Genomic DNA, 26,621 nt, shown 5'->3' with positions numbered 1-26,621 from the left:
GGCAGTATTATAGTAGTTATATTCTTGTACATAGGAGCAGTATTATAGTCGTTATATTCATGTACATAGGGGCAGTATTATAGTAGTTATATTCTTGTACATAAGGGGCAGTATTATAGTAGTTCTATTCTTGTACATAGGAGCAGTATTATAGAAGTTATATTCTTGTACATAGGAGCAGTAGTATAGTAGTTATATTCTAGTACATAGGCACAGTATTATAGTAGTTATATTCTTGTACATAGGGGCAGTATTATAGTAGTTATATTCTTGTACATAGGGGCAGTATTATAGTAGTTATATTCTTGTACATAGGGGCAGTATTATAGCAGTTATATTATTGTACATTGGGGACAGTATTATAGTAGTTATATTCTTGTACATAGGAGCAGTATTATAGAAGTTATATTCTTGTACATAGGAGCAGTATTATAGTAGTTATATTCTAGTACATAGGCGCAGTATTATAGTTGTTATATTCTTGTACATAGGGGCAGTATTATAGTAGTTATATTCTTGTACATAAGGGGCAGTATTATAGTTGTTATACTCTTGTACATAGGGGCAATATTATAGTAGTTCTATTCTTGTACATAGGGGGCAGTATTATAGTAGTTATATTCTTGTACATAGGAGCAGTATTATAGTAGTTATATTCTTGTACATATGGGGCAATATTATAGTAGTTATATTCTTGTACATAGGGGGCAGTATTATAGTAGTTATATTCTTGTTCATAGGAGCAGTATTATAGTAGATATATTCTTGTACATAAGGGGCAGTATTATAGTAGTTATATTCTTGTACATAGGGGGCAGTATTATAGTAGTTATATTCTTGTACATATGGGGCAATATTATAGTAGTTATATTCTTGTACATATGGGGCAATATTATAGTAGTTATATTCTTGAACATAGGGGCAGTATTATAGTAGGTATATTCTTGTACATAGGAGCAGTATTATAGTAGTTATATTCTTGTACATAGGGGCAGTATTAGTTATATTATTGAACATAGGAGCAGTATTATAGTAGTCATATTCTTGTACAGAGGAGCAGTATTATAGTAGTTATATTCTTGCACATAGGAGCAGTATTATAGTAGTTATATTCTTGTACATAGGAGCAGTATTATAGTAGTTATATTCTTGTACATAAGGGGCAGTATTATAGTAGTTATATTCTTGTACAAAGGAGCAGTATTATAGAAGTTATAATCTTGTACATAGGAGCAGTATTATAGTATTTATATTCTAGTACATAGGCACAGTATTATAGTAGTTATATTCTTGTACATAAGGGGCAGTATTATAGTAGTTATATTCTTGTACATAGGAACAGTATTATATTAGTTCTATTCTTGTACATAGGGGCAGTATTATAGTAGTTATATTCTTGTTCATAGGGGCAGTATTATAGTAGTTATATTCTTGTACATAAGGGGCAGTATTATAGTAGTTATATTCTTGTACATAGGAGGCAGTATTATAGTAGATATATTCTTGTACATAAGGGGCAGTATTATAGTAGTTATATTCTTGTACATAGGGGGCAGTATTATAGTAGATATATTCTTGTACATAAGGGGCAGTATTATAGTAGTTATATTCTTGTACATAGGGGGCAGTATTATAGTAGTTATATTCTTGTACATAGGGGCGGTATTATAGTAGTTATATTCTTGTACATATGGGGCAATATTATAGTAGATATATTCTTGTACATAGGGGCAGTATTATAGTAGGTATATTCTTGTACATAGGAGCAGTATTATAGTAGTTATATTCTTGAACATAGGGGGCAGTATTATAGTAGTTATATTCTTGTGCATATGAGCAGTAGTATAGTAGTTATATTCTTGTACATAGGGGCAGTATTATAGTAGCTATATTCTTGTACATAGGAGCAGTATTATAGTAGTTATATTCTTGTACATAGGGGCAGTATTATGATAGTTATATTCTTGTACATAGGGGCAGTATTATAGTAGTTATATTCATGTACATAGGAGCAGTATTATAGTAGTTATATTCTTGTACATAAGGGGCAGTATTATAGTAGCTATATTCTTGTACATAGGGGCAGTATTATGGTAGTTATATTCTTGTACATAGGGGCAGTATTATAGTAGTTATATTCTTGTACATAGGAGCAGTATTATAGTAGTTATATTCTTGTACATAGGAGCAGTATTATAGTAGTTATATTCTTGTACATAAGAGCAGTATTATAGTAGTTATATTCTTGTACATAGGAGCAGTATTATAGTAGTTATATTCTTGTACATAGGAGCAGTATTATAGTAGTTACATTCTTGTACATAGGAGCAGTATTATAGTAGTTACATTCTTGTACATAGGAGCAGTATTATAGTAGTTACATTCTTGTACATAGGGGGCAGTATTATAGTAGTTATATTCTTGTACACAGGGGCAGTATTATAGTAGTTACATTCTTGTACATAGGGGGCAGTATTATAGTAGTTATATTCTTGTACATAGGGGGCAGTATTATAGTAGTTATATTCCTGTACATAGGAGCAGTATTACAGTAGTTATATTCTTGTACATAGAGGGCAGTATTATAGTAGTTATATTCTTGTACATAGGGGGCAGTATTATAATAGTTATATTCTTGTAGATATGGGCAGTATTATAGTAGTTATATTGTTGTACATAGGGGGCAGTATTATAGTAGTTATATTCCTGTACATAGGGGGCAGTATTACAGTAGTTATATTCTTGTACATAGTAACAGTATTACAGTAGTTATATTCTTGTACATAGGAGCAGTATTATAGTAGTTATATTCTTGTACATAGGAGCAGTATTATAGTAGTTATATTCTTGTACATAAGGGGCAGTATTATAGTAGTTATATTCTTGTACAAAGGAGCAGTATTATAGAAGTTATATTCTTGTACATAGGAGCAGTATTATAGTATTTATATTCTAGTACATAGGCACAGTATTATAGTAGTTATATTCTTGTACATAAGGGGCAGTATTATAGTAGTTATATTCTTGTACATAGGAACAGTATTATATTAGTTCTATTCTTGTACATAGGGGCAGTATTATAGTAGTTATATTCTTGTTCATAGGGGCAGTATTATAGTAGTTATATTCTTGTACATAAGGGGCAGTATTATAGTAGTTATATTCTTGTACATAGGAGGCAGTATTATAGTAGATATATTCTTGTACATAAGGGGCAGTATTATAGTAGTTATATTCTTGTATATAGGGGGCAGTATTATAGTAGTTATATTCTTGTACATAGGAGCAGTATTATAGTAGTTATATTCTTGTACATAGGGGCAGTATTATAGTAGTTATATTCTTGAACATATGGGGCAATATTATAGTAGTTATATTCTTGTACATATGGGGCAATATTATAGTAGATATATTCTTGTACATAGGGGCAGTATTATAGTAGGTATATTCTTGTACATAGGGGCAGTATTATAGTAGTTATATTCATGTACATAGGAGCAGTATTATAGTAGTTATATTCTTGAACATATGGGGCAATATTATAGTAGTTATATTCTTGTACATATGGGGCAATATTATAGTAGATATATTCTTGTACATAGGGGCAGTATTATAGTAGGTATATTCTTGTACATAGGAGCAGTATTATAGTAGTTATATTCTTGAACATAGGGGGCAGTATTATAGTAGTTATATTCTTGTGCATATGAGCAGTAGTATAGTAGTTATATTCTTGTACATAGGGGGCAGTATTATGGTAGTTATATTCTTGTACATAGGAGCAGTATTATAGTAGTTATATTCTTGAACATAGGGGGCAGTATTATAGTAGTTATATTCTTGTACATAGGAGCAGTATTATAGTAGTTATATTCCTGTACATAGGAGCAGTATTATAGTAGTTATATTCTTGTACATAGGGGCAGTATTATGGTAGTTATATTCTTGTACATAGGGGCAGTATTATAGTAGTTATATTCATGTACATAGGAGCAGTATTATAGTAGTTATATTCTTGTACATAAGGGGCAGTATTATAGTAGTTATATTCTTGTACATAGGGGCAGTATTATGGTAGTTATATTCTTGTACATAGGGGCAGTATTATAGTAGTTATATTCTTGTACATAGGAGCAGTATTATAGTAGTTATATTCTTGTACATAAGAGCAGTATTATAGTAGTTATATTCTTGTACATAGGAGCAGTATTATAGTAGTTACATTCTTGTACATAGGAGCAGTATTATAGTAGTTACATTCTTGTACATAGGAGCAGTATTATAGTAGTTACATTCTTGTACATAGGGGGCAGTATTATAGTAGTTATATTCTTGTACACAGGGGCAGTATTATAGTAGTTACATTCTTGTACATAGGGGGCAGTATTATAGTAGTTATATTCTTGTACATAGGGGGCAGTATTATAGTAGTTATATTCCTGTACATAGGAGCAGTATTACAGTAGTTATATTCTTGTACATAGAGGGCAGTATTATAGTAGTTATATTCCTGTACATAGGGGCAGTATTACAGTAGTTATATTCTTGTACATAGTAACAGTATTACAGTAGTTATATTCTTGTACATAGGAGCAGTATTATAGTAGTTATATTCTTGTACATAGGGGGCAGTATTATAGTAGTTATATTCCTGTACATAGGGGCAGTATTATAGTAGTTATATTCTTGTACATGGGGGGCAGTATTCAAGTAGTTATATTCCTGTACATAGGGGGCAGTATTATAGTAGTTATATTCCTGTACATAAGGGCAGTATTATAGTAGTTATATTCTTGTACATGGGGGGCAGTATTATAGTAGTTATATTCCTGTACATAGGGGGCAGTATTACAGTAGTTATATTCTTGCACATAGGAGCAGTGTTATAATAGTTATATTCTTGTATATAGAGGGCAGTATTTTAGTAGTTATATTCTTGTACATAGGGGGCAGTATTATAATAGTTATATTCTTGTAGATATGGGCAGTATTATAGTAGTTATATTGTTGTACATAGGGGGCAGTATTATAGTAGTTATATTGCTGTACATAGGAGCAGTATTACAGTAGTTATATTCTTGTACATAGAGGGCAGTATTATAGTAGTTATATTGCTGTACATAGGAGCAGTATTATAGTAGTTATATTCTTGTACATAGGGGGCAGTATTATAATAGTTATATTCTTGTAGATATGGGCAGTATTATAGTAGTTATATTCTTGTAGATAGGGGCAGTATTATAGTAGTTATATTCTTGTACATAGGGGGCAGTATTATAGTAGTTATATTCTTGTATATAGAGGGCAGTATTATAGTAGTTATATTCTTGTACATAGGGGCAGTATTATAGTAGTTATATTCTTGTACATAGGGGGCAGTATTATCATTATTATTATAATACTATTTTTAAACTTTTAGGTGCAGAAAACAGCTTTGAAACCATTGATCTTAAATATGAGAACATTACAAACCCTTGGAGTCCTGATCACTTTATTGTCCAGTCCCGTTTGGATCGTGTCCAGAGAAGCAGTGAGCGCCAGGCAGCTTTCAAGTTTGGATCACGTGTCCCCAGGTATCTAATGTTCCAAAACCCCAACAAGAAGAACAAGTGGGGACATCAGAAGAGCTACAGAATTCAGTACAACTCCCACGGCCACAGCGTGCTGCCCCGCATGTGGGCTGAGGAGAAAGGAGTTTCGTGGTCCAGGTTAGTGGGATGAAGGAACACCTGGGCTCTGGATGCTCTGGAGATACAAGGATTCCCCATCATTTCCAAATACACAGTGAATATATAGTGAAATGTGAAGTACAGTAGTGTTCAAAATAATAGTAGTCCAATATGAGTAACCAGATTAATCACTGTTTTTGGTATAAATTATATTCCCACATGTCAAACAATTTACCAGTTGGTGCAGTACATTCTAGGAAAAACCCCCAGACTCCACATTCATGATCTGCAGGTTTCTGAGTCTGTGCATGTGAATAATTAATTGTACGGGGTGAGCTCAATATAATAGCAGTGTGGAAATCATTCTGTGAAGAAACAGGTGTGAATCAGGTGGTCCTTATTTAAGGGTGAAGCAGCACATGTTGTACATGCATTTCTCCTTGAAAGCCTGAGAAATATGGGTCATTTCAGACATTGTTCAGGAGAACAGAACACTTTTATTAAAAAGTTGATTGGAGATGGTAAAACTTATAAAGAAGTGCAGACAATGATCGGCTGTTCAGCTAAAATGATCTCCAATGCTTTAAACGGGAAAGAAAAACCAGAGAGACGTGGAAGAAAACAGAAGATTACCATCCGAATGGATCAGAGAATAGGCAGAATGGTAAAGGCTCAGCCAATGATCAGCTCCAGGATGATCACAGACAGTCTCCAGTTACCTGTGAGGACTGTGACAGTGAGAAGACGCCTGTGTGCAGCTAATCTCTCAGTAAGAAGTCCCCGCAAAGTCCCACTGTTAAAAAAAGACATGTACTGAAGCTGATACAATTTGCCAAAGATCACATCAACTGGTCTAAAGAGAAAGGGAGAAACATTTTGTGGACTGATGAAAGTAAAATTGCTCTTTTTAGATCCAAGGGCCGCAGACAGTTCGTCAGACAACCCCCAAACTCTGCATTCAGCCACAGTACAGTCTGAAGACAGTGAAGCATGGTGGAAGCATCATGATATGGGCACGTTTCTCTTACTACGGTGCCGGACCTATTTAACGCATACCAGGGATCATGAACCAGTTTACATATATTTTAATACTTGAAGAGGCCATGCTGCCTTATGCTGAAGAGGATATGCCCTTGAAATGGGTGTTTCACCAAGACAACGACCCTAAACACACCAGTAAACGAGCAAAATCTTGGATTCAGCCCAACAAAATTGAGGTTATGGAGTGGCCAGCCCAATCCCCGGACCTTAATCCTATAGAATACTTGTGGGGTGACATCAAAAATGCTGTTTCTGAGGAAAAACCAACAAATGCCCAAAAATTGTGGGATGTAGTCAAAGCCTCCTGGGCTGGAATAACAGGTGACAGGGGCCAGAAGTTGGTTGACTCTATGCAACATAGATGTGAAGCAGTTCTAAAAAACTGTGGGTTTACAACTAAATATTAGGTTAGTGATTCACAGGAATGCTAAATCCTCAAAAAAAAAAGACAAATGCAGACACTGCTATTTTTTAGAATGGCCCAATGTTCATTTTTTGGTATTTTCTGTAAAGTAGTTAAAAATTATCTACATTTCTCTTCATGTTTTGAATTAGAAAACAGTGTGCAATGTCCCCAATGCTGGAAATAACAACTAGTATAAAGATTTTGTGTTTAATTCAGGTTTTTGAACACGCTGCTATTATTTTGAACGCCACTGTATCAAACCGGTGAGATGGGTATAATGCATTTCCCAATGTCTTAACTGTTTAGAGCTAAAGTAACACCATTTCTTAAATTGAAAGTTTGGCCAAAAGATGTTGTAATCTGAAACGTCCACATGATATTAAATCACTCAATTTACAAGATTAAAGAATCAAATAAATCTATTCTCCAGCTTTATCAATGTTTGATGAAATCTTCTGTAACTTTATAATAGACTTCAAGTCTGAATTGTTGACTATGGTCAAGATCTCTGCTTGCTGTCAGTAAATGGGAACAGAATACTGTATATTCAGAACCTGTATATACTTAAAGGGATTGTCCCTTACCCTCCTGAAGCTGCAGCCAATCACTCAGCTCAGCGGCCCTGCCAATGTAGACAGCACAAACCATTGAGCTCAGTGATTGGCTGCAGCGCTCTCAACATGACAGACAAAGACTGGGGCACTGATAGTGACCCAACACTGGACCCGGGGAGGGTTTGGAAAGCACAGTTTGTTTGTTTTTTGCAACTAAGGCCATATTCAGTATTTGGTCAGTATTTTTCATCAGTATTTGTAAGCCAAAACTAAAAGTGACAAGTGCAGAAGTGGTGACGTGTTTCTATTATACTTTACTTTTCCTCTGATTGTTCCACTCCTGATTTTGGCTTAGAAATACTGATGTACAATACTGACCAAATACTGAACGTGTGAACGTGGCCAAACTGAGCATATGGGGAGAAGTTTTCTGAAAGGGGACGGACAACAACCTTTAAACTGTAGTTACAATTGTATCCAGTTCTTTTGGAGTCCAGACTGATACAATGTATCAGTTCAGGTAAAGTGGAACAAATGATAGAGGGGAACGATTTGTGGCCGATGCGTTTAGCTCACAGAGGATTGTAATGGAGGAGATATGAGCAACAAGAAACACTCCAGCTGTTGTAATACTACTCACCGCCAGCCTGATCACCCGCTGGGAGTAGTAGTTTCACTGCCGCTGGAGTGTTGCAGATGTCTACCCTTGGGGGATCTTCTCATCTCATGGCCTCCCTTCTTGCAGATACAGCCTGGCAGTGACCCGACACAGAGAATCGGAGCTGACCAGCAGCAGCATGTACATCCAGTGCGACCCCTGGGACCCCGACGTCTATTTTGAGAATTTCATCCGTAATAACGAGGACATTGTGAACCAGGTAAATTCGGTGTGATTAGTCTCCAGGCTTCGTCATTACTCCCGTGTTTGTCTCCATCTCGTCCATTTTCACCCTCTTACTTTTTTTTACCTTCCTCTCGTCTTTTCTGATGTTTTCGCTTTTCCTATTACATTTTTTTTTTATAAAACTTCTGCTTCATTGAATTTGCTTCTGGTTTATGATTTAGGATCTTGTCGCTTGGGTGACAGTCGGCTTCCTCCATATCCCCCACGCTGAGGACATCCCAAATACTTCCACACCGGGAAACGCGGTGGGATTCTTTCTCCGACCTTTCAACTTTTTTAATGAGGACCCGTCCGTGGCCTCCAGGAGTACAGTCATTGTGAAACCCACGGACAATAACTACACCAAAGTGAACATCCAGCGTTGGACCCCTGAAGTGATCGGTCAGTGCGTGACGGACAAACCCTTCCGCTACAACGGAACCTACTTCTCCGACTGAATCCCGAGGATTCTCCTACAACCCGAACATAACGGAGACAACGAAGCTCAAGATGGTGAACGTTCCAGCATTTCCCTGTGAGACCCGAGTCTGCAATTTAGGACTAATAAAAAAAATCAAGAAAGGTGCAAATAAGACACATGAAACCGGTGGTCTCACAACGCAGCGTGACCCACCTATTGTGGGAGACTTGTGTCATAGTGGAATATTAGGTGGCACCTTTCCATATATATTCCCCATGAACACGTTTCACTTCTTCTACTGTCATGAACGTATTTGCAATATCAAGTAATTCTATACCATGCCTTTAAATATAAAATATAAATAATACCTCCACAATAAGACAAATTATTACCACTATATGTCAGACTGGTGTGAAGACATCCACTTGTGATGCATCACTGGAAAGTTTATCATCAACTATTCCTACCTCTTTGCTGTTTCATCACAAAAACTCCTATGAAAGCCACAAATTTCCCCTTTGAGAGTCACAATGCCCCTATATGGGAAAAATAAGGGGCCGCCATAGGGGAAGACTAAAGGAAGCTTCCTATATAGACAGATAGAAGAAAAGTTTTTGTCTGCAAACACCCCTAGGGGGAGCTCCCTGTATACAGAGATATATGATGAGATTCACTCAGCAACCACCACTAGGGGGAGCTCCTTGTATACAGAGATACATGATAAGATCCTGTCTGCAGCCACCACTAGGGGGAGCTCCCTGTATACAGAGATATGTGATAAGATCCTTTCTGCAGCCACCACTAGGAGGAGCTCCCTGTACAGAGATACATGATAAGATCCTGTCTACAGTCACCACCAGGGGGAGCTCCCTCTATACAGAGATACATGATAAGATTCTGTCTGCAGCCACCACTAGGGGGAGCTCCCTGTTTACAGAGATACATGATAAGATCCTGTCTGCAGCCACCACTAGGGGGAGATCCCTGTATACAGAGATACATGAAAAGATCCTGTCTGTAGCCACCACTAGGGGGAGCTCCCTGTATACAGAGATACATGATGAGATCATGTCTGCAGCCACGACTAGCGGGAGCTCCCTTTATACAGAGATACATGATAAGATCCTGTCTACAGCCACCACTAGGGGGAGCTCCCTGTATACAGAGGTACATGATAAGATCTTGTCTGCAGAAACCACTAGGGGGAGCTACCTGTATACAGAGATACATGACAAGATACTCTCTGCCGCCACCATTAGGGGGAGCTCCCTGTATACAGAGATTCGTGACAAGATACTCTCTGCAACCACCACTAGGGGGAGCTCCCTGTATACAGAGATATGTGATAAGATACTTTCTGCAGCCACCACTAGGAGGAGCTCCCTGTATACAGAGATACATGATAAGATCCTGTCTACAGTCACCACCAGGGGGAGCTCACTCTATACAGAGATACATGATAAGATTCTGTCTGCAGCCACCACCATGGGGAGCTACCTATATACAGAGATACATGATAAGATTCTGCCTCGAGTCAGCACTAGGGGGAGCTCCCTGTATACAGATATACATGATAACATTCTGGCTACAGCCACCACTAGGGGGAGCTCCCTGCATACAGAGATACATGATAACATTCTGTCTGCTGCCACCACTAGGAGGTGCTCCCTGTATACAGAGATACATAATAAGATTCTGTCTTCAGCCACCACTAGGGGGAGCTCCCTGTATACAGAGAAACATGATAACATTCTGTCTGCTGCCACCACTAGGGGGAGTTCCCTGTATACAGAGATACATGATAAGATTCTGTCTGCAGCCACCACTAGGAGGAGCTCCCTGTATACAGAGATACATGATAAGATCCTGTCTGCAGCCACCACTAGGAGGAGCTCCCTGTATACAGAGATACATGATAAGATTCTGTCTCCAGTCACCACTAGGGGGAGCTCCCTGTATACAGAGATACATGATAAGATTCTGTCTGCAGTCACCACTAGGGGGAGGTATCTGTATACGGAGATACATCATAAGATCTTGTCTACAGTCACCACCAGGGGGAGCTACCTGTATACAGAGATACATGATAAGATTCTGTCAGCAGTCACCACTAGGGGGAGCTCCCTGTATACAGAGATACATGATAAGATTCTGTCTCCAGTCACCACTAGGGGGAGCTCCCTGTATACAGAGATACATGATAAGATTCTGTCTGCAGTCACCACTAGGGGGAGCTCCCTGTATATAGAGATAGATGATAAGATTCTGTCTGCAGACACCACTAGGGGAAGATCCCTGTATACAGAGATACAGGATAAGATTCTGTCTGCAGCCACCACTAGGGGGAGCTCCCTATATACAGAGATACAGGATAAGATTCTGTCTGCAGCCACCACTAGGGGGAGCTCCCTGTATACAGAGATGCATGATAAGATTCTGTCTGCTGTCACCACTAGGGGGAGCTCCCTGTATACAGATATACATAATTAGGGGGAGCTCCCTGTATACAGATATACATAATAAGATTCTGTCTGCCGCAACCACTAGGGGGAGCTCCCTGTATACAGAGATACCTGATATGATTCTGTCTGCAGTCACCACTAGGAGGAGCCCCCTGTATATAGAGATACATAATAAGATTCTGTCTGCCGCCACCACTAGGGGGAGCTCCCTGTATACAGAGATACCTGATATGATTCTGTCTGCAGTCACCACTAGGGGTAACTCCCTGTATACAGAGATACATGAAAACATTCGGTCTGTATTCACTATTAGGAGGAGCTCCCTGTATACAGAAATACATGGTAAGATCCTGTCTGCATTCACCACTAGGGGGAGATCCCTGTATGCAGAGATACATGATAAGATTCTGTCTGCATTCACCGCTAGGGGGAGCTCCCTCAATTCAGAGATACATGATAAGATCCAGTCTGTAGCCACCACTAGGGGGAGCCCACTGTATACAGAGATACATGACAATATTCTGTCTGCAGCCACCACTAGGGGGAGCTACCTGTATACAGAGATACATGATAAAGATACTCTCTGCAGCCACCATTAGGAGGAGCTCCCTGTATACAGAGATTCGTGACAAAATACTCTCTGTAGCCACCACTAGGGGGAGGTCCCTGTATACAGAGATACATGATAAGATTCTGTCTGCAGCCACCACTAGGGGGAGCTCCCTGTACACAGAGATACATGATAAGATCATATCTGCAGCCACCACTAGGGGGAGCTCCCTGTATACAGAGATACATGATAAGATTCTGTCTGCAGTCACCACTAGGGAGAGCTCCCTGTATACAGAGGTACATGATAAGATTCTGGTCTGCAGCCTCCACTAGGGGAGCACCCTGTATACAGAGATACATGATAAGATTAAGTCTGCAGCCACCACTAGGGGGAGCTCCCTGTATACAGAGATACATGATAAGATCCTGTCTGCAGCCACCACTAGGAGGAGCTCCCTGTATACAGAAATACAGGATAAGATCCAGTCTGCAGCCACCACTAGAGGGAGCCCCCTGTATATAGAGATACATGATAAGATTCTGTCTGCAGTCACCACTAGGGTGAGCTCCCTGTATACTGGGATACATGATAAGATTCTGTCTGCAACCACCACTAGGGGGAGTTCCCTGTTTACAGAGATACATGATGTAACATCCCTGGCGGCGTGCTTGCATAGTGCACCACCTCCCACTATGCAAGACCTCAATCTTACCCATCAGTCCAGCCTACAAACCTTGCTCCAGTTCATGCTGTGTGCATGTCTCTTGTCTGATTGCTTTGGGCGGCGGCCCGGTTACTTCCTGATTTTTATAGATGCTGTGGGCGCGCTCCTAATGCATCCCCAGCCTATTGCTGTGAGTCACTGGATATTTAAACCCCCTCCACCCAGAATGAGGGGCCTGAGCAACACCTTCACTCAGTTTGTCTTTGCAACTGAATTGCCAGGTCCTTTCCTGTATCTTGTCTGTTTCTGCCACCCTGGGGCTGCATACCCAGGCCTGTTATCTCTGACTTCTAGTCTGTTTCCGCCACTCTGGGGGCCGCATACCCAGACCTTTTATCTCTGACTTCTAGTCTGTTTCCGCCACTCTGGGGGCTGTAAACCCAGGCCTGTTACCTGTGACTTCTAGTCTGTTTCCGCCACCCTGGGAGCTGTATACCCAGGCTCGTTCTTGTATCTCGTTGCAGTACCCAACTCCAACTCATTGTCTCTGTACTTCTGTTTGTGAGTTTTGTGTCCACTCGCTACTTCATAGTAAGTACCTTGTGTGTATCTGGTTCTGCTTGTCCCTTTTCCCTTCCTCCGTATCTACCTCCTGTGTTCTAGCCATCTTCCTGTATTTTCCAGTCTGTTCCATGTGAACAGAGTCCTGTTCTCTCTGCCTGCACCTTCAGCCCTGTTCGGCTCTGCTTGCTCACCGCGCTAGCGGTTTCCCTCTGCTCTGCCTTGTCCACCGCACCTGCGGTTTCGCTCTGCTCTGCCTTGTCCACCGCACCTGCGGTTCCGCTCTGCTCTGCCAGTCTGTACTGGACTCTATCCAGCCTGCGCTTCCACCTGCTAGTACCTCCCTGTCTGCACTCCAGCCGTGCTTGCCAGTGCCCACGTGTCTGCATACCAGCCGTGCAAGCCAGTGCCCACCTGTCTGCATACCAGCCGTGCTTGCCAGTGCCCACCTGTCTGCATACCAGCCGTGCTTGCTAGTATCAACCTGTCTGCGTACCAGCCGTGCCTGCCAATACCCACCTGCCTGTATGCCAGTCTAACCTGCCTGTTCCTGCATTCCCCGGTGTGGGTCAACAGGGGTCTGACCTGGAGTAGCACCTGGTCCCTCTGCTCGGTTCCTCCTTGGTTCACGGAGTCGACTGAGCCGCCGTGTGACCTTGGTCGGATCGGGTTGATACTTAGTTATGCCCCTCCAGGCACTCCTCGGTTCATGGTACAGTGGGATCACTAATCACGCTCACGCCAGTCAGTCCGGGCGCGAGCTTAACACATGATAAGGTTCTGTCTGTAGCCACCACTAGGGGGAGCTCCTTGTATACAGAGATACATGATAGAATCCTGTGTGCAGTCACCACTAGGATGATATTTTTACACAACTACTGAGAGCTCACTACATACAGATATACACAGCTACTATTAGAGGAAGCTCTATACATACAGATTTATACAGACACCACTAGAGGGAGCTCACTACATACAGATATACACAGCCACCACTAGAGGGAGCTCACTACATACAGATTTATACAGCCACCACTAGGGGGAGCTCACTACATACAGATTTATACAGTCACCACTAGAGGGAGCTCACTACATACAGATTTATACAGCCACCACTAGGAGGAGCTCACTACATATGGATTTATACAGCCACCACTAGAGGGAGCTCACTACGTACAGATTTATACAGTCAACAGTAGAGGGAGCTAACTACATACAGATTTATACATCCACCACTAGGGGGAGCTCACTACATACAGATTTATACAGCCACCACTAGAGGAGCTCACTACATACAGATTTATACAGCCACCACTAGGGGGAGCTCACTACATACAGATTTATACAGCCACCACTAGAGGGAGCTCACTACATACAGATTTATACAGCCACCACTAGAGGGAGCTCACTACATACAGATTTATACAGCCACCACTAGAGGGAGCTCACTACATACAGATTTATACAGCCACCACTAGAGGGAGCTCACTACATACAGATTTATACAGCCACCACTAGAGGGAGCTCACTACATACAGATTTATACAGCCACCACTAGAGGGAGCTCACTACATACAGATTTATACATTCACCACTAGACGGAGCTCGCTACTTACAAATTTACACAGTCACCACTAGGGGGAGCTCACTACATACAGATTTATACAGCCACCACTAGATGGAGCTCACTACATACAGATGTATACAGTCACCACTAGAGGGAGCTCACTACATACAGATTTATACAGCCACCACTAGATGGAGCTCACTACATACAGATGTATACAGTCACCACTAGGGGGAGCTCACTACATACAGATTTATACAGCCACCACTAGATGGAGCTCACTACATACAGATGTATACAGTCACCACTAGAGGGAGTTCACTACATACAGTGGGTACGGAAAATATTCAGACCGCTTTAAATTTTTACTCTTTGTTTCATTGCAGCCATTTGGTAATTCTAAAAAGTTCATTTTTTTCTCATTAAAGTCCACTCTGCACCCCATCTTGACTGAAAAAAAAACAGAAATGGAGAAATTTTTGCAAATTTATTAAAAAAGAAAAACAGAAATATCACATGGTCATAAGTATTCAGACCCTTCGCTCAGACACTCATATTTAACTCACATACTGTCCATTTCCTTATGATTCTCCTTGAGATGGTTCTACTCCTTCATTTTAGTCCAGCTGTGTTTAATTAAACTGATAGGACTTGATTTGGAAAGGCGCACACCTGTCTATATAAGACCTCACAGCTCACAGTGCATGTCAGACCAAATGAGAATCATGAGCTCAAAGGAACTGCCCAAGGAGCTCAGAGACAGAATTGTGGCAAGGCACAGATCTGGCCAAGGTTACAAAAGAATTTCTGCATTACTCAAGGTTCCTAAGAGCACAGTGGCCTCCATAATTCTTAAATGGAAGAAGTTTGGGACCACCAGAAGTCTTCCTAGACCTGGCCGTCAAGCCAAACTGAGCAATAGTGGGAGAAGAGTCTTGGTGAGAGAGGTAAAGAAGAACCCCAAGATCACTGTGGCTGAGCTCCAGAGATGCAGTAGGGAGATGGGAGAAAGTTCCACAAAGTCAACTATCACTGCAGCCCTCCACCAGTCGGGCCTTTATGGCAAAGTGGCCTGACGGAAGCCTCTCCTCAGTGCAAGACATATGAAAGCCCGCATAGAGTTTGCTCAAAAACACATGAAGGACTCCCAGACTATGAGAAATAAGATTCTCTGCTCTGATGAGACGAAGATAGAACTTTTTGGCGATAATTCTAAGCAGTATGTGTGGAGAAAACCAGGCACTGCTCATCACCTGCCCAATACAATCCCAACAGTGAAACATGGTGGTGGCAGCAGCATCATGCTATGGGGGTGTTTTTCAGCTGCAGGGACAGGACGACTGGTTGCAATTGAAGGAAACATGAGTGCGGCCAAGTACAGAGATATCCTGGATGAAAACCTCTTCCAGAGCGCTCTGGACCTCAGACTTGGCCAAAGGTTCACCTTCCAACAAGACAATGACCCTAAGCACACAGCTAAAATAAGGAGTGGCTTCAGAACAACTCTGTGACCATTCTTGACTGGCCCAGCCAGAGCCCTGACCTAAACCCAATTGAGCATCTCTGGAGAGACCTGAAAATGGCTGTCCACCAACGTTCACCATCCAACCTGACGGAGCTGGAGAGGATCTGCAAGGAAGAATGGCAGAGGATCCCCAAATCCAGGTGTGAAAAACTTGTTGCATCATTCCCAAGAAGACTCATGTCTGTACTAGCTCAAAAGGGGGCTTCTACTCAATACTGAGCAAAGGGTCTGAATACTTATGACCAGGTGATAGTTCAGTTTTTCTTTTTTAATAAATTTGCAAATATTTCTACATTTCTGTTTTTTTCAGTGAAGATGGGGTGCAGAATGTACTTTAATGAGAAAAAAATGAACTTTTTAGAATGTAACAAATGGCTGCAATGAAACAAAGAGTGAAAAATGTAAAGGGGTCTGAATACTTTCCGGACCCACTGTACATATTTAGGGTATGTGCCCACAATGCAGATTTGAAGCAGAAATTTCCTGAGCATTTCTGCATCTCCTTGGCAGAAAAAACGTATGTGGATTTTACATGTGTTTTTTCAGCGTTTTTGTCAAGCGTTTTTCCACGCGATTTTAAGCATCACTTGGAAAGTGCTTGACAAGTTGGTCACACAATATAAATCCATGCAACCAGCAACCGGCATGGATTTATATATTGTGACCAACTTAGAGGAAATTTCTACTTCAAATGGCACATCTAAAGTAAAAAAAAGAATTTAAAAGTAAAAAGAAATAAAAAACCTTATATTCACCTCTCCGGCAGCCCCCCGGTCTCCTCCTGGCCGCGCCCTCTCTCCTCGGCGCCCCGCGGTGTACTGGAAGGACCTGCGGTGACATAATTTGGTCAGCTGATGGTCACGCGACCATCACCTGACCGCTGACGTCAGTGGTCGCATGACCATCATCTGACTACATGACGTCACCGCAGGTCCTTCCAGTACATCGCGGGCCGCCGAGGAGAGAAGACGGAAGGAGACCGGGGGCCACCGGAGAGGTGACTATGAATATATTTTTTACTTTATAATTCTTTTTTAACTACAGGTACCATGGTACCCGGGTTGGAGGATAGTCTCCTCTTCTTCCAACCTGAGTATCATCCGTGCATTGAACTGCATAAAATCCGCATGTATACATGAGGATTTTATGCGGTTCAATGCAAGTCAATAGGTGCGATTTCGCTGCGAAATCGCGCCCAAATTGGTAGTGCTGTGGATTTTTCTGCAATAATCCGCAGCGGAAATTTCCGCAGCATGTGCACAGCACATGCGGATTATCATTGGGATACATCCCAGACCTCTTACCAAGCGATTTTAATGCGTTTCTGCGGCGGAAATGCCGCCGTGGAAACGCATTAGATCCGCATCATGGGCACACAGCCTAAATCCGCATCGTGGGCACTCAGCCTTACACAGCCACCACTAGTGGTAGCTCACTGTGTTCAGATTTACAGATACACAGCAACAACTAGAGGGAGTGACCCAAGAATTGAGGCTCTGGAACCCAAGAACCAGACTGTGTGGAATGGAGTGGTGTTGCATAAGCTCGACACCACTTTATTCATTTTCTATGGCAATGCGGAAAAATTCGAAGCACAGCGTTCTGCCACCGTGCTTCGCTCAGAGGGGCTGGTATTGAGCCAACAGCAACAGTCCTAGAGGACTGGTGCTCGCTGGTATCACTAGGATTCTATTTATATGATACTTCTCATTGAGGTGAGCATCCAAGAGGCCATTGCTTTTTAGTGAGGTTCACCCATCTGCCATGAAATCTAAGGCTATTGACTCTGAGGAATGGTTGCAGTCAACCATGAGTTGGACAAAGGTATTGATTGCCCAGAAGTGACCTCACACAAGGATGTATACCATTTTTACAACCAAGACAACCGGGATCAATTCAAGAATGTTTTTAGCGTCTTCGAGATGCCCATCGCGGTACCCTTAATGTCATCACTTCAATAGTGATGACAATGGTGGCTACAACGTCTATGCTGGAGTGGAGATTGGTTGTGAGGACGACATGTACAGCTATGATTATATTTGGGACTTTCTCTTCTACCGTAATGGAGTGTTTGCGGTGACAGTCCACGCAATTCAGGACACTTTATTCATGCCAGTATGTGGGGGGAAAGTGGGCCAACATGGTGTTTTTGCACAGGTGCCCCCAGCTATGTGTCCATCCCTGGTGAGACCATAGTCCAGTAAATATTTCTATTCTCATCCATCTAAGCCACTTAATGGTTTATTATTACCCAAGATATTCCCGTAGTCATCTCATATCATGCAATATCCCCATCGCGCCAATGATCTGAGGTCCACTGCGTCCATGGTTGGGGTACGGTTTGTTGTCTCCCAGTTTCGGCTCTTGCCCTCAGGTTATAGATCGGTGGTGCCCAGTCACAGGGACTACGAGATGAGGAGCAGCAGCCGCTATAACCAAAATAATCCATGGGAGCCAGAGATCAATAATGAGAAATTCACTCAAAACTAATTCCTTAGGACAGAGTTCCCTGGGGGAATCGCTATAAACAGTTCTGTAACTTTACAATTTCATGTAACTTTAGCAAAATTTTAGACAAATTTTGTTGTTTAAGTCTCAAAATTAACAAAAGCTTTTCCTGGAAAAAAAAATTACTAAACTTGCCTCAAGATCTGAGACATTTTTATGAAAGTACATGAATGTGAGGACTCATTATTACTGATATTTCTCACAAGGATCAGTCGGGGTCCTCCACGTACCCCACAGTGAGGACATGCCGAACACATCCACGCCGGGAAATGCGGTGGGATTCTTTCAACTTAGGAACAAAGTCATCGACAAACAAAAAAACATACAGTGCTGGCCAAAAGTATTGGCACCCCTGCAATTCTGTCAGATAATACTCAGTTTCTTCCTGACAATGATTGCAATCACAAATTCTTTGGTCTTATTATCTTCATTTAATTTGCTTGCAAGGAAAAAACACAAAAGAGAATGAAGCAAAAATCAAATCATTGATCATTTCACACAAAACTCCAAAAAAGGGCCGGACAAAAGTATTGGCACCCTCAGCCTAATACTTGGTTGCACAACCTTTAGCCAAAATAACTGCGAACAACCGCTTCCGGTAACCATCAATGAGTTTCTTACAATGCTCTGCTGGAATTGTAGACCATTCTTCTTTGGCAAACTGCTCCAGGTCCCTGATATTTGAAGGGTGCCTTCTCCAAACTGCCATTTTGAGATCTCTCCACAGGTGTTCTATGGGATTCAGGTCTGGACTCATTGCTGGCCACCTTAGAAGTCTCCAGTGCTTTCTCTCAAACCATTTTATAGTGCTTTTGGAAGTGTGTTTTGGGTCATTGTCCTGCTGGAAGACCCATGACCTCTGAGGGAGACCCAGCTTTCTCACACTGGGCCCTACATTATGCTGCAAAATTTGTTGGTAGTCTTCAGACTTCATAATGCCATGCACACGGTCAAGCAGTCCAGGGCCAGAGGCAGCAAAGCAACCCCAAAACATCAGGGAACCTCCACCATGTTTGACTGTAGGGACCGTGTTCTTTTCTTTGAATGCCTCTTTTTTTTCCCTGTACACTCTATGTTGATGCTTTTTCCCAAAAACCTCTACTTTTGTCTCATCTGACCAGAGAACATTCTTCCAAAACGTTTTAGGCTTTCTCAGGTAAGTTTTGGCAAACTCCAGCCTGGCTTTTTTATGTCTCGGGGTAAGAAGTGGGGTCTTCCTGGGTATCCTACTATACAGTCCCTTTTCATTCAGACGCTGACGGATAGTACGGGTTGACACTGTTGTACCCTTGGACTGCAGGGCAGCTTGAACTCGTTTGGATGTTAGTCGAGGTTCTTTATCCACCATCCGCACAATCTTGCGTTGAAATCTCTCGTCAATTTTTCTTTTCCGTCCACATCTAGGGAGGTTAGCCACAGTGCCATGGGCTTTACACTTCTTGATGACACTGCGCACGGAAGACACAGGAACATTCAGGTCTTTGGAGATGGACTTGTAGCCTTGAGATTGCTCATGCTTCCTCACAATTTGGTTTCTCAAGTCCTCAGACAGTTCTTTGGTCTTCTTTCTTTTCTCCATGCTCAATGTGGTACACACAAGGACACAGGACAGAGGTCGAGTCAACTTTAATCCATGTTAACTGGCTGCAAGTGTGATTTAGTTATAGCCAACACCTGTTAGGTGCCACAGGTAAGTTACAGGTGCTGTTAATTACACCAATTACAGAAGCATCACATGATTTTTCAAAGGGTGCCAATACTTTTGTCCACCCCCTTGTTTAGGTTTGGTGTGGAATTATATCCAATTTGGCTTTAGGACAATTCTTTTTGTGTTTTTTCATTGAAGACAAATTAAATGAAGATAATAAGACCAAAGAATTTGTGATTGCAATCATTTTCAGGAAGAAACTGAGTATTATCTGGCAGGGGTGCCAATACTTTTGGCCAGCACTGTATGTACCAGAAGTGTGAGTATTTCACCCCTTTAAGGAGCACCTGTTACTTGTTTTTCTTGCCTGGTGTAAATGTCGCCGTTCTCCTGAATCCGGTGATGCAGTTTTGCTGCATATTTTAGGCCTTTTCCCCCTTATTTGATGTGTTTTAGTGCAGCTGTGAAGCCGCGTTTTTTACGTGTTTTTTTATATACAGAAAAGCTTTGATTCTGCATTTAATAAAGTATCTGCAGTTTTTTATATGAGTTTTTTCAGGCTCCACATAAAGCAGCAAAACAGCAGAGTTCAGTGGCGTCTTCAGACCACAGGGGGCGCCGTTCTTATGGAATCACATCCACTTTGCTCGGACAGTTAAAACAGCAGAATTTCTGTGCAAAAGAAGCAGCAGAAAATACGCAGCGTTTACTCTACATGTGAACACGACCTAAATGTCCAAGCAAAGTGGATGCGATTCCATGAAATCTCCGTCCTCTGCGGTCTGAAGACGCCGCTGAACTCTGCGGTTTTGGTGCTTCTTTTCTTTCTTGTCTTCTATGTGGAGCCTGAAAAAAAAAAACATATAAAAAACTGCAGTTACTTTTTGAAATGCAGAATCAAAGACATTTACACTACGTGTGAACACGGCACCAGAATTACATTTGCTGATTTGTGATGTTTATTTATTTATTTTTTTTAAGTGAATTAAAAATGATTTTTTTTTTTTCATTTTTTTTTTTAGCAATTTTATAGGAAGAAAATATTGTGCTTTTATTTTCCCTCTAGAATACAGGGACATAGAAATACACTGCTATGTACAGATGTATCTCTATGTACCAGTACAATCTGTCTGTGGGTTCAGAGACTGCAATGCACATTCAAGTAAAGAAAATTCTCCCATTCTTGTTCGCTCACACCTTTGGCTGCTGCCTACAATGATACAGATTGGGTGTTTCAATCCTGGGAAGATTAAATCTCAAGAAAACAATTGTTTAATTAATGTAAGTGTGTGCAGAAAGATGTCGCCCCCCCCGCGCACACCTAGGAGAAGGAGCTACGAAGCAATGAAGATGCCGAGAGAAGACATCGCACAGAGTGAATGGAAAATGGGACACAGACCTGACCTCCCGTGACAGCTCCCTGAAATCCGGACAGACCCGCGGGATCCAGGATGGTTTGACGCCATGATTTTGTGATGTAGCAGACGCAGAGCTTATTTGGGAGACTGACACAGATCAGAATGTGTATTCAGCAGATGATACCGCGGACCCTCACTATACACGAATGTGTTTGTGTTGCCCCCATTCCACCTCGTCACCCCTTCATCTCTCTCGCCCACGTCATCCCACACATCTGCACATTCGGCGCTCACACGGCATCGATATAATAATATAACGACCACCAGTCTGGATTCTCGTATCCTAATATTTGGTTTATTGTAATTTTCATTCATTTAAATAAGGTATTTCATTTTATTATTATTTTTTTTTTTTTTACATATTATTCCTAGAAAACCTCTACATTCTGCATTCAGACACATGCTGAGGAAGTAGTGTGCATAGTATTGAATGTCATACGCCCAAACACCAAAAGAAAAGCCCCCGCCCGCCCCCTGACGGACCGCCAGGCGATATTTACACGTCATACCTCCTCGGTTGGACCCAGGGTAACACAGAAGGAATGAGCGCGGGGTTACGATGGCTCTGTGCGGAGGACACACCGGGAGAGGATCTCACGCAAGGAGACGTTTTATCTTTGGATCTGATCGGTGACGGCATCGCTACCTGCGGGAGGAGCCATAGGTGTGATGTCATTTATGTGCGATTTCGCGGGTCACCGGACTGCGCTATATAATTGCAAAATATTCAAAACAGTTTTATTTACCCCGTATTTTAAAAGGGACCAACAGAAGAGTTGTCATGGGCACGAGGCGAAGTTGCTTTGCAGTCCAGACTTTAAAGTGGACCTCCGACTTAAAATTCCATCGAGAGGCGCTCACATTGTCGGGCCCTACACCAGCAGCAGTACTCGTACTCTCCTCGACATTGAAATTACAACACGGAGAGGAGAAAGTCCTGATACGATGGGGAGTAGCAGGATGGAGACGTCACGGATCTGAAAATGATGAGAAAATGGACACAATTTCAACACTTCAGGATTTCTTCAGTCTTTGAGTACGAGCCACGTGCAGAAAAGCCGGAGACGCTGCAGCCGTGGCAGCTTGCAGGCTGACCTCTCGCCACCGATCTCAAAGGCTAGAATGGTGCAAAGCAGGACGGCAATGGAGGACGTTTTTCCCGATAGGCCGCATGTTGCTGGAGCTCCTGTGAGCCGCCTGCTTGGCCTAAACCTGCTCCCATGTCTGCAGCGTCTCCAGACTTGTCTCCATTGATCACGTCATCAGTCAGTGAGCTGCCAGCAGTGGATCTTGATGATTCACCAAAGTGCACTCAGCGGCAAAAAACCTTTCTCAGGCTACCATTAATGACCTCAGTGACAGCAGCCGAGGCCGGAGGTGCCGAGATTTGTGCACGAGGCTCAGACTCCAGACTTGATAAATCCAGGAGGTTTTGAAAAGGTTGTTTCCATTTTCTTACCATCACTAAGTCTCCCATCTTGTGATTTCAATCACTTCACGACGTTTCCTTCTTGCCGCTGTAATTTCAATGTAGAAGAGTATATAATTACGATAGTAGAGGGGGGCACATTTTTGGAGCCTTTGCACAGCCTGGTACCCCGATCCAAGGTCTCAGGTGACCTCTCCCTCAATATATGGCTATTTATTCAATCACTGTGATTATGGATGGTTCATTATCACTAATAAGGATGGACCGGGCCAGGGTGACAATACTGACTGTCTCCCCTGCATTGCAATGTCAGGGGAGACTCAGCATGCTGGAAATCCTGCCACGGCACGGACAGTGGTGGGCAGCAATGTCACCCAGGTACCCCCAATCCAAAGGTCACGGGTCACCCCAGCTGATACCTATGACTGGAGCTACGGCACATGCGGGGACGGCGGCCGTTCTGTAGGTAAAGCCGGAGCTGATCTCATCCTATCACCAGTATGGCGCTCGGACAAACGTTTTACCTCTTTTGAGTTACATTGTTCTTTACGAGTCTGGAGTTACATCATGTCTTATACTCTAGACACATCCGAAGCTGCGTTTGGAAATCTGCTGTCCTTTTCTTAGCTTTGTCCTCACATCCACGAGTGACCCCCCCGGCTGGTTTAGTATCTGTCGTACGGTTTACCAACCACCACCAAATTATCCAAAATGCAATGCAGTGGTGTGCAAAGCATTATGGGATCCCATCTAAGCTGCTGGGATCGGCATCCAAAATTCTGCAACCTGCAGCTTGGAATTCATCAGCCCCGGAGCGGAGGGACGGAGACCGCAGAAACGTCACTTTCCTGCAATGCCATGACCTCCTGCTGTATCGCATGCAGTCTGGTGTACCCTACAGAGAATACTGTGTACTGTGGACACTGAACCAGCAGAGGGCAGTAGTGAGATGTGAGATGGCAGCCTGAGAGCTAACAGGAAAGCAGAAGAATTTAGAATGCAGCTTCGACTGTGAATGGAGGACAACACACAATCCAAATATTACAAGGTGACTAAAACCCATACAGTGATGTCAGGAAAGAGTCACCGAGGCATGATAAGGGCTAGAAGCATTAAAAAAAAAGTGACCCCGGCACAGGTCCAATCAGGAATTGGTAATAATCAGAAAATGAACTAAATGCCTCGAGAGAGTTGTGCAAAAAAACCCAAAAATAACTAATATCATATCCGACATACAGCAGGCAGGACGTATTTTAACGCTTCTAAAAATCAAACTAACGAGTCAAAGGAGAGGGGTACGGGACGCTACGCGGCTACGGCGCCGCTGAGAGGATGCACAATCATGAGCTTTGTGTTTTCAGGCACAATTACTCCCAAGTATTCGGAGACTTGGTGTAACTAAAATCAGCAGCCTCAGTATCGTATGTACAGTAAGAAATAAATAACACTGCGGGTCTCCACAATGACATCGCCCCCTGAACCGCGGATTCCTGGAAATATGCAGTGATGGACACGGCCTCGTTCACATGGTACCATAAACCCCCTACAGGGAATCAGCCCCTACGACTAAATACCTGATGCCAAAATGTGGCAATGGAGTCCATTACATGGAATGGGAGATTCTAATTTTACGGGGGACGGGTGTGAACGAGGCCTACTTGTGAGACGCAGCAGAGTGGACGGGAGCGTAAATATCGTAAGACTACACGGAGAACATATAGCTGGGAACGGCCATGGGTAACAAAACTACACCGAGAACGTAAAGCTGGGAACGGCCATGGGTAACAAAACTACACCGAGAACGTGAACGTAAAGCTGGGAACGGCCATGGGTAACAAAACTACACCGAGAACGTAAAGCTGGGAACGGCCATGGGTAACAAAACTACACCGAGAACGTGAACGTAAAGCTGGGAACGGCCATGGGTAACAAAACTACACAGAGAACGTGAACGTAAAGCTGGGAACGGCCATGGGTAACAAAACTACACCGAGAACGTGAACGTAAAGCTGGGAACGGCCATGGGTAACAAAACTACACCAAGAAAGTGAACGTAAAGCTGGGAACGGCCATGGGTAACAAAACTACACCGAGAACGTAAAGCTGGGAACGGCCATGGGTAACAAAACTACACCGTGAACGTAAAGCTGGGAAAACCATGAGTAACAAAACTACACCGTGAATGTAAAGCTGGGAACGGCCATGGGTAACAAAACTACACCGAGAACGTGAACGTAAAGCTGGGAACGGCCATGGGTAACAAAACTACACCGAGAACGTGAACGTAAAGCTGGGAACGGCCATGGGTAACAAAACTACACCGAGAACGTGAACGTAAAGCTGGGAACGGCCATGGGTAACAAAACTACCCCGTGAACGTAAAGCTGGGAACGGCCATGGGTAACAAAACTACACCGAGAACGTGAACGTAAAGCTGGGAACGGCCATGGGTAACAAAACTACACCGTGAACGTAAAGCTGGGAACGGCCATGGGTAACAAAACTACACCGAGAACGTGAACGTAAAGCTGGGAACGGCCATGGGTAACAAAACTACACCGTGAACGTAAAGCTGGGAACGGCCATGGGTAACAAAACTACACTGTGAACGTGAACGTAAAGCTGGGAACGACCATGAGTAACAAAACTACACCAAGAATGTGAACGTAAAGCTGGGAACAGCCATGGGTAACAAAACTAGACGGAGAACGTAAAGCTGGGAACGGCCATGGGTAACAAAACTACACCGAGAACGTGAACGTAAAGCTGGGAACGGCCATGGGTAACAAAACTACACCGTGAACGTAAAGCTGGGAACGGCCATGGGTAACAAAACTACACCGAGAACGTGAACGTAAAGCTGGGAACGGCCATGGGTAACAAAACTACACCGTGAACGTAAAGCTGGGAACGGCCATGGGTAACAAAACTACACTGTGAACGTGAACGTAAAGCTGGGAACGACCATGAGTAACAAAACTACACCAAGAATGTGAACGTAAAGCTGGGAACAGCCATGGGTAACAAAACTAGACGGAGAACGTAAAGCTGGGAACGGCCATGGGTAACAAAACTACACCGAGAACGTGAACGTAAAGCTGGGAACGGCCATGGGTAACAAAACTACACCATGAACGTAAAGCTGGGAATGGCCATGGGTAACAAAACTACACCGTGAATGTAAAGCTGGGAACAGCCATGGGTAACAAAACTACACCGTGAACGTGAATGTAAAGCTGGGAACGACCATGGGTAACAAAACTACACCAAGAATGTGAACGTAAAGCTGGGAACGGCCATGGGTAACAAAAC

At 42.6% G+C, this 26,621-nt stretch overlaps 1 protein-coding gene across 2 annotated transcripts in view; it reads left to right on the top strand.

The window, feature by feature from the left end:
* The window catches only part of AOC1 (amine oxidase copper containing 1), a 66,103-nt gene extending 56,762 nt beyond the window's left edge, over nucleotides 1-9,341 (top strand). For both annotated transcript variants that reach the window (XM_073677205.1, XM_073677204.1), the window contains exons 3-5: nucleotides 5,420-5,708; nucleotides 8,416-8,548; nucleotides 8,736-9,341. In XM_073677205.1, the coding sequence (XP_073533306.1) occupies nucleotides 5,420-5,708; nucleotides 8,416-8,548; nucleotides 8,736-9,011 (698 nt within the window). In that variant the 3' untranslated portion in view covers nucleotides 9,012-9,341. The remainder of the gene's footprint in view (nucleotides 1-5,419; nucleotides 5,709-8,415; nucleotides 8,549-8,735) is intronic.
* The last annotated feature ends 17,280 nt before the right edge of the window (nucleotides 9,342-26,621 follow it).

The sequence above is a fragment of the Phyllobates terribilis genome, unplaced genomic scaffold (assembly GCF_046119375.1).
Source record: "Phyllobates terribilis strain yellow unplaced genomic scaffold, ASM4611937v1 Scaffold_4__5_contigs__length_816908805, whole genome shotgun sequence".
Lineage (NCBI taxonomy): Eukaryota > Metazoa > Chordata > Amphibia > Anura > Dendrobatidae > Phyllobates > Phyllobates terribilis.
Note: the sequence above shows the minus strand (reverse complement) of the source record. Positions and strands in the feature narration are given on the sequence as shown.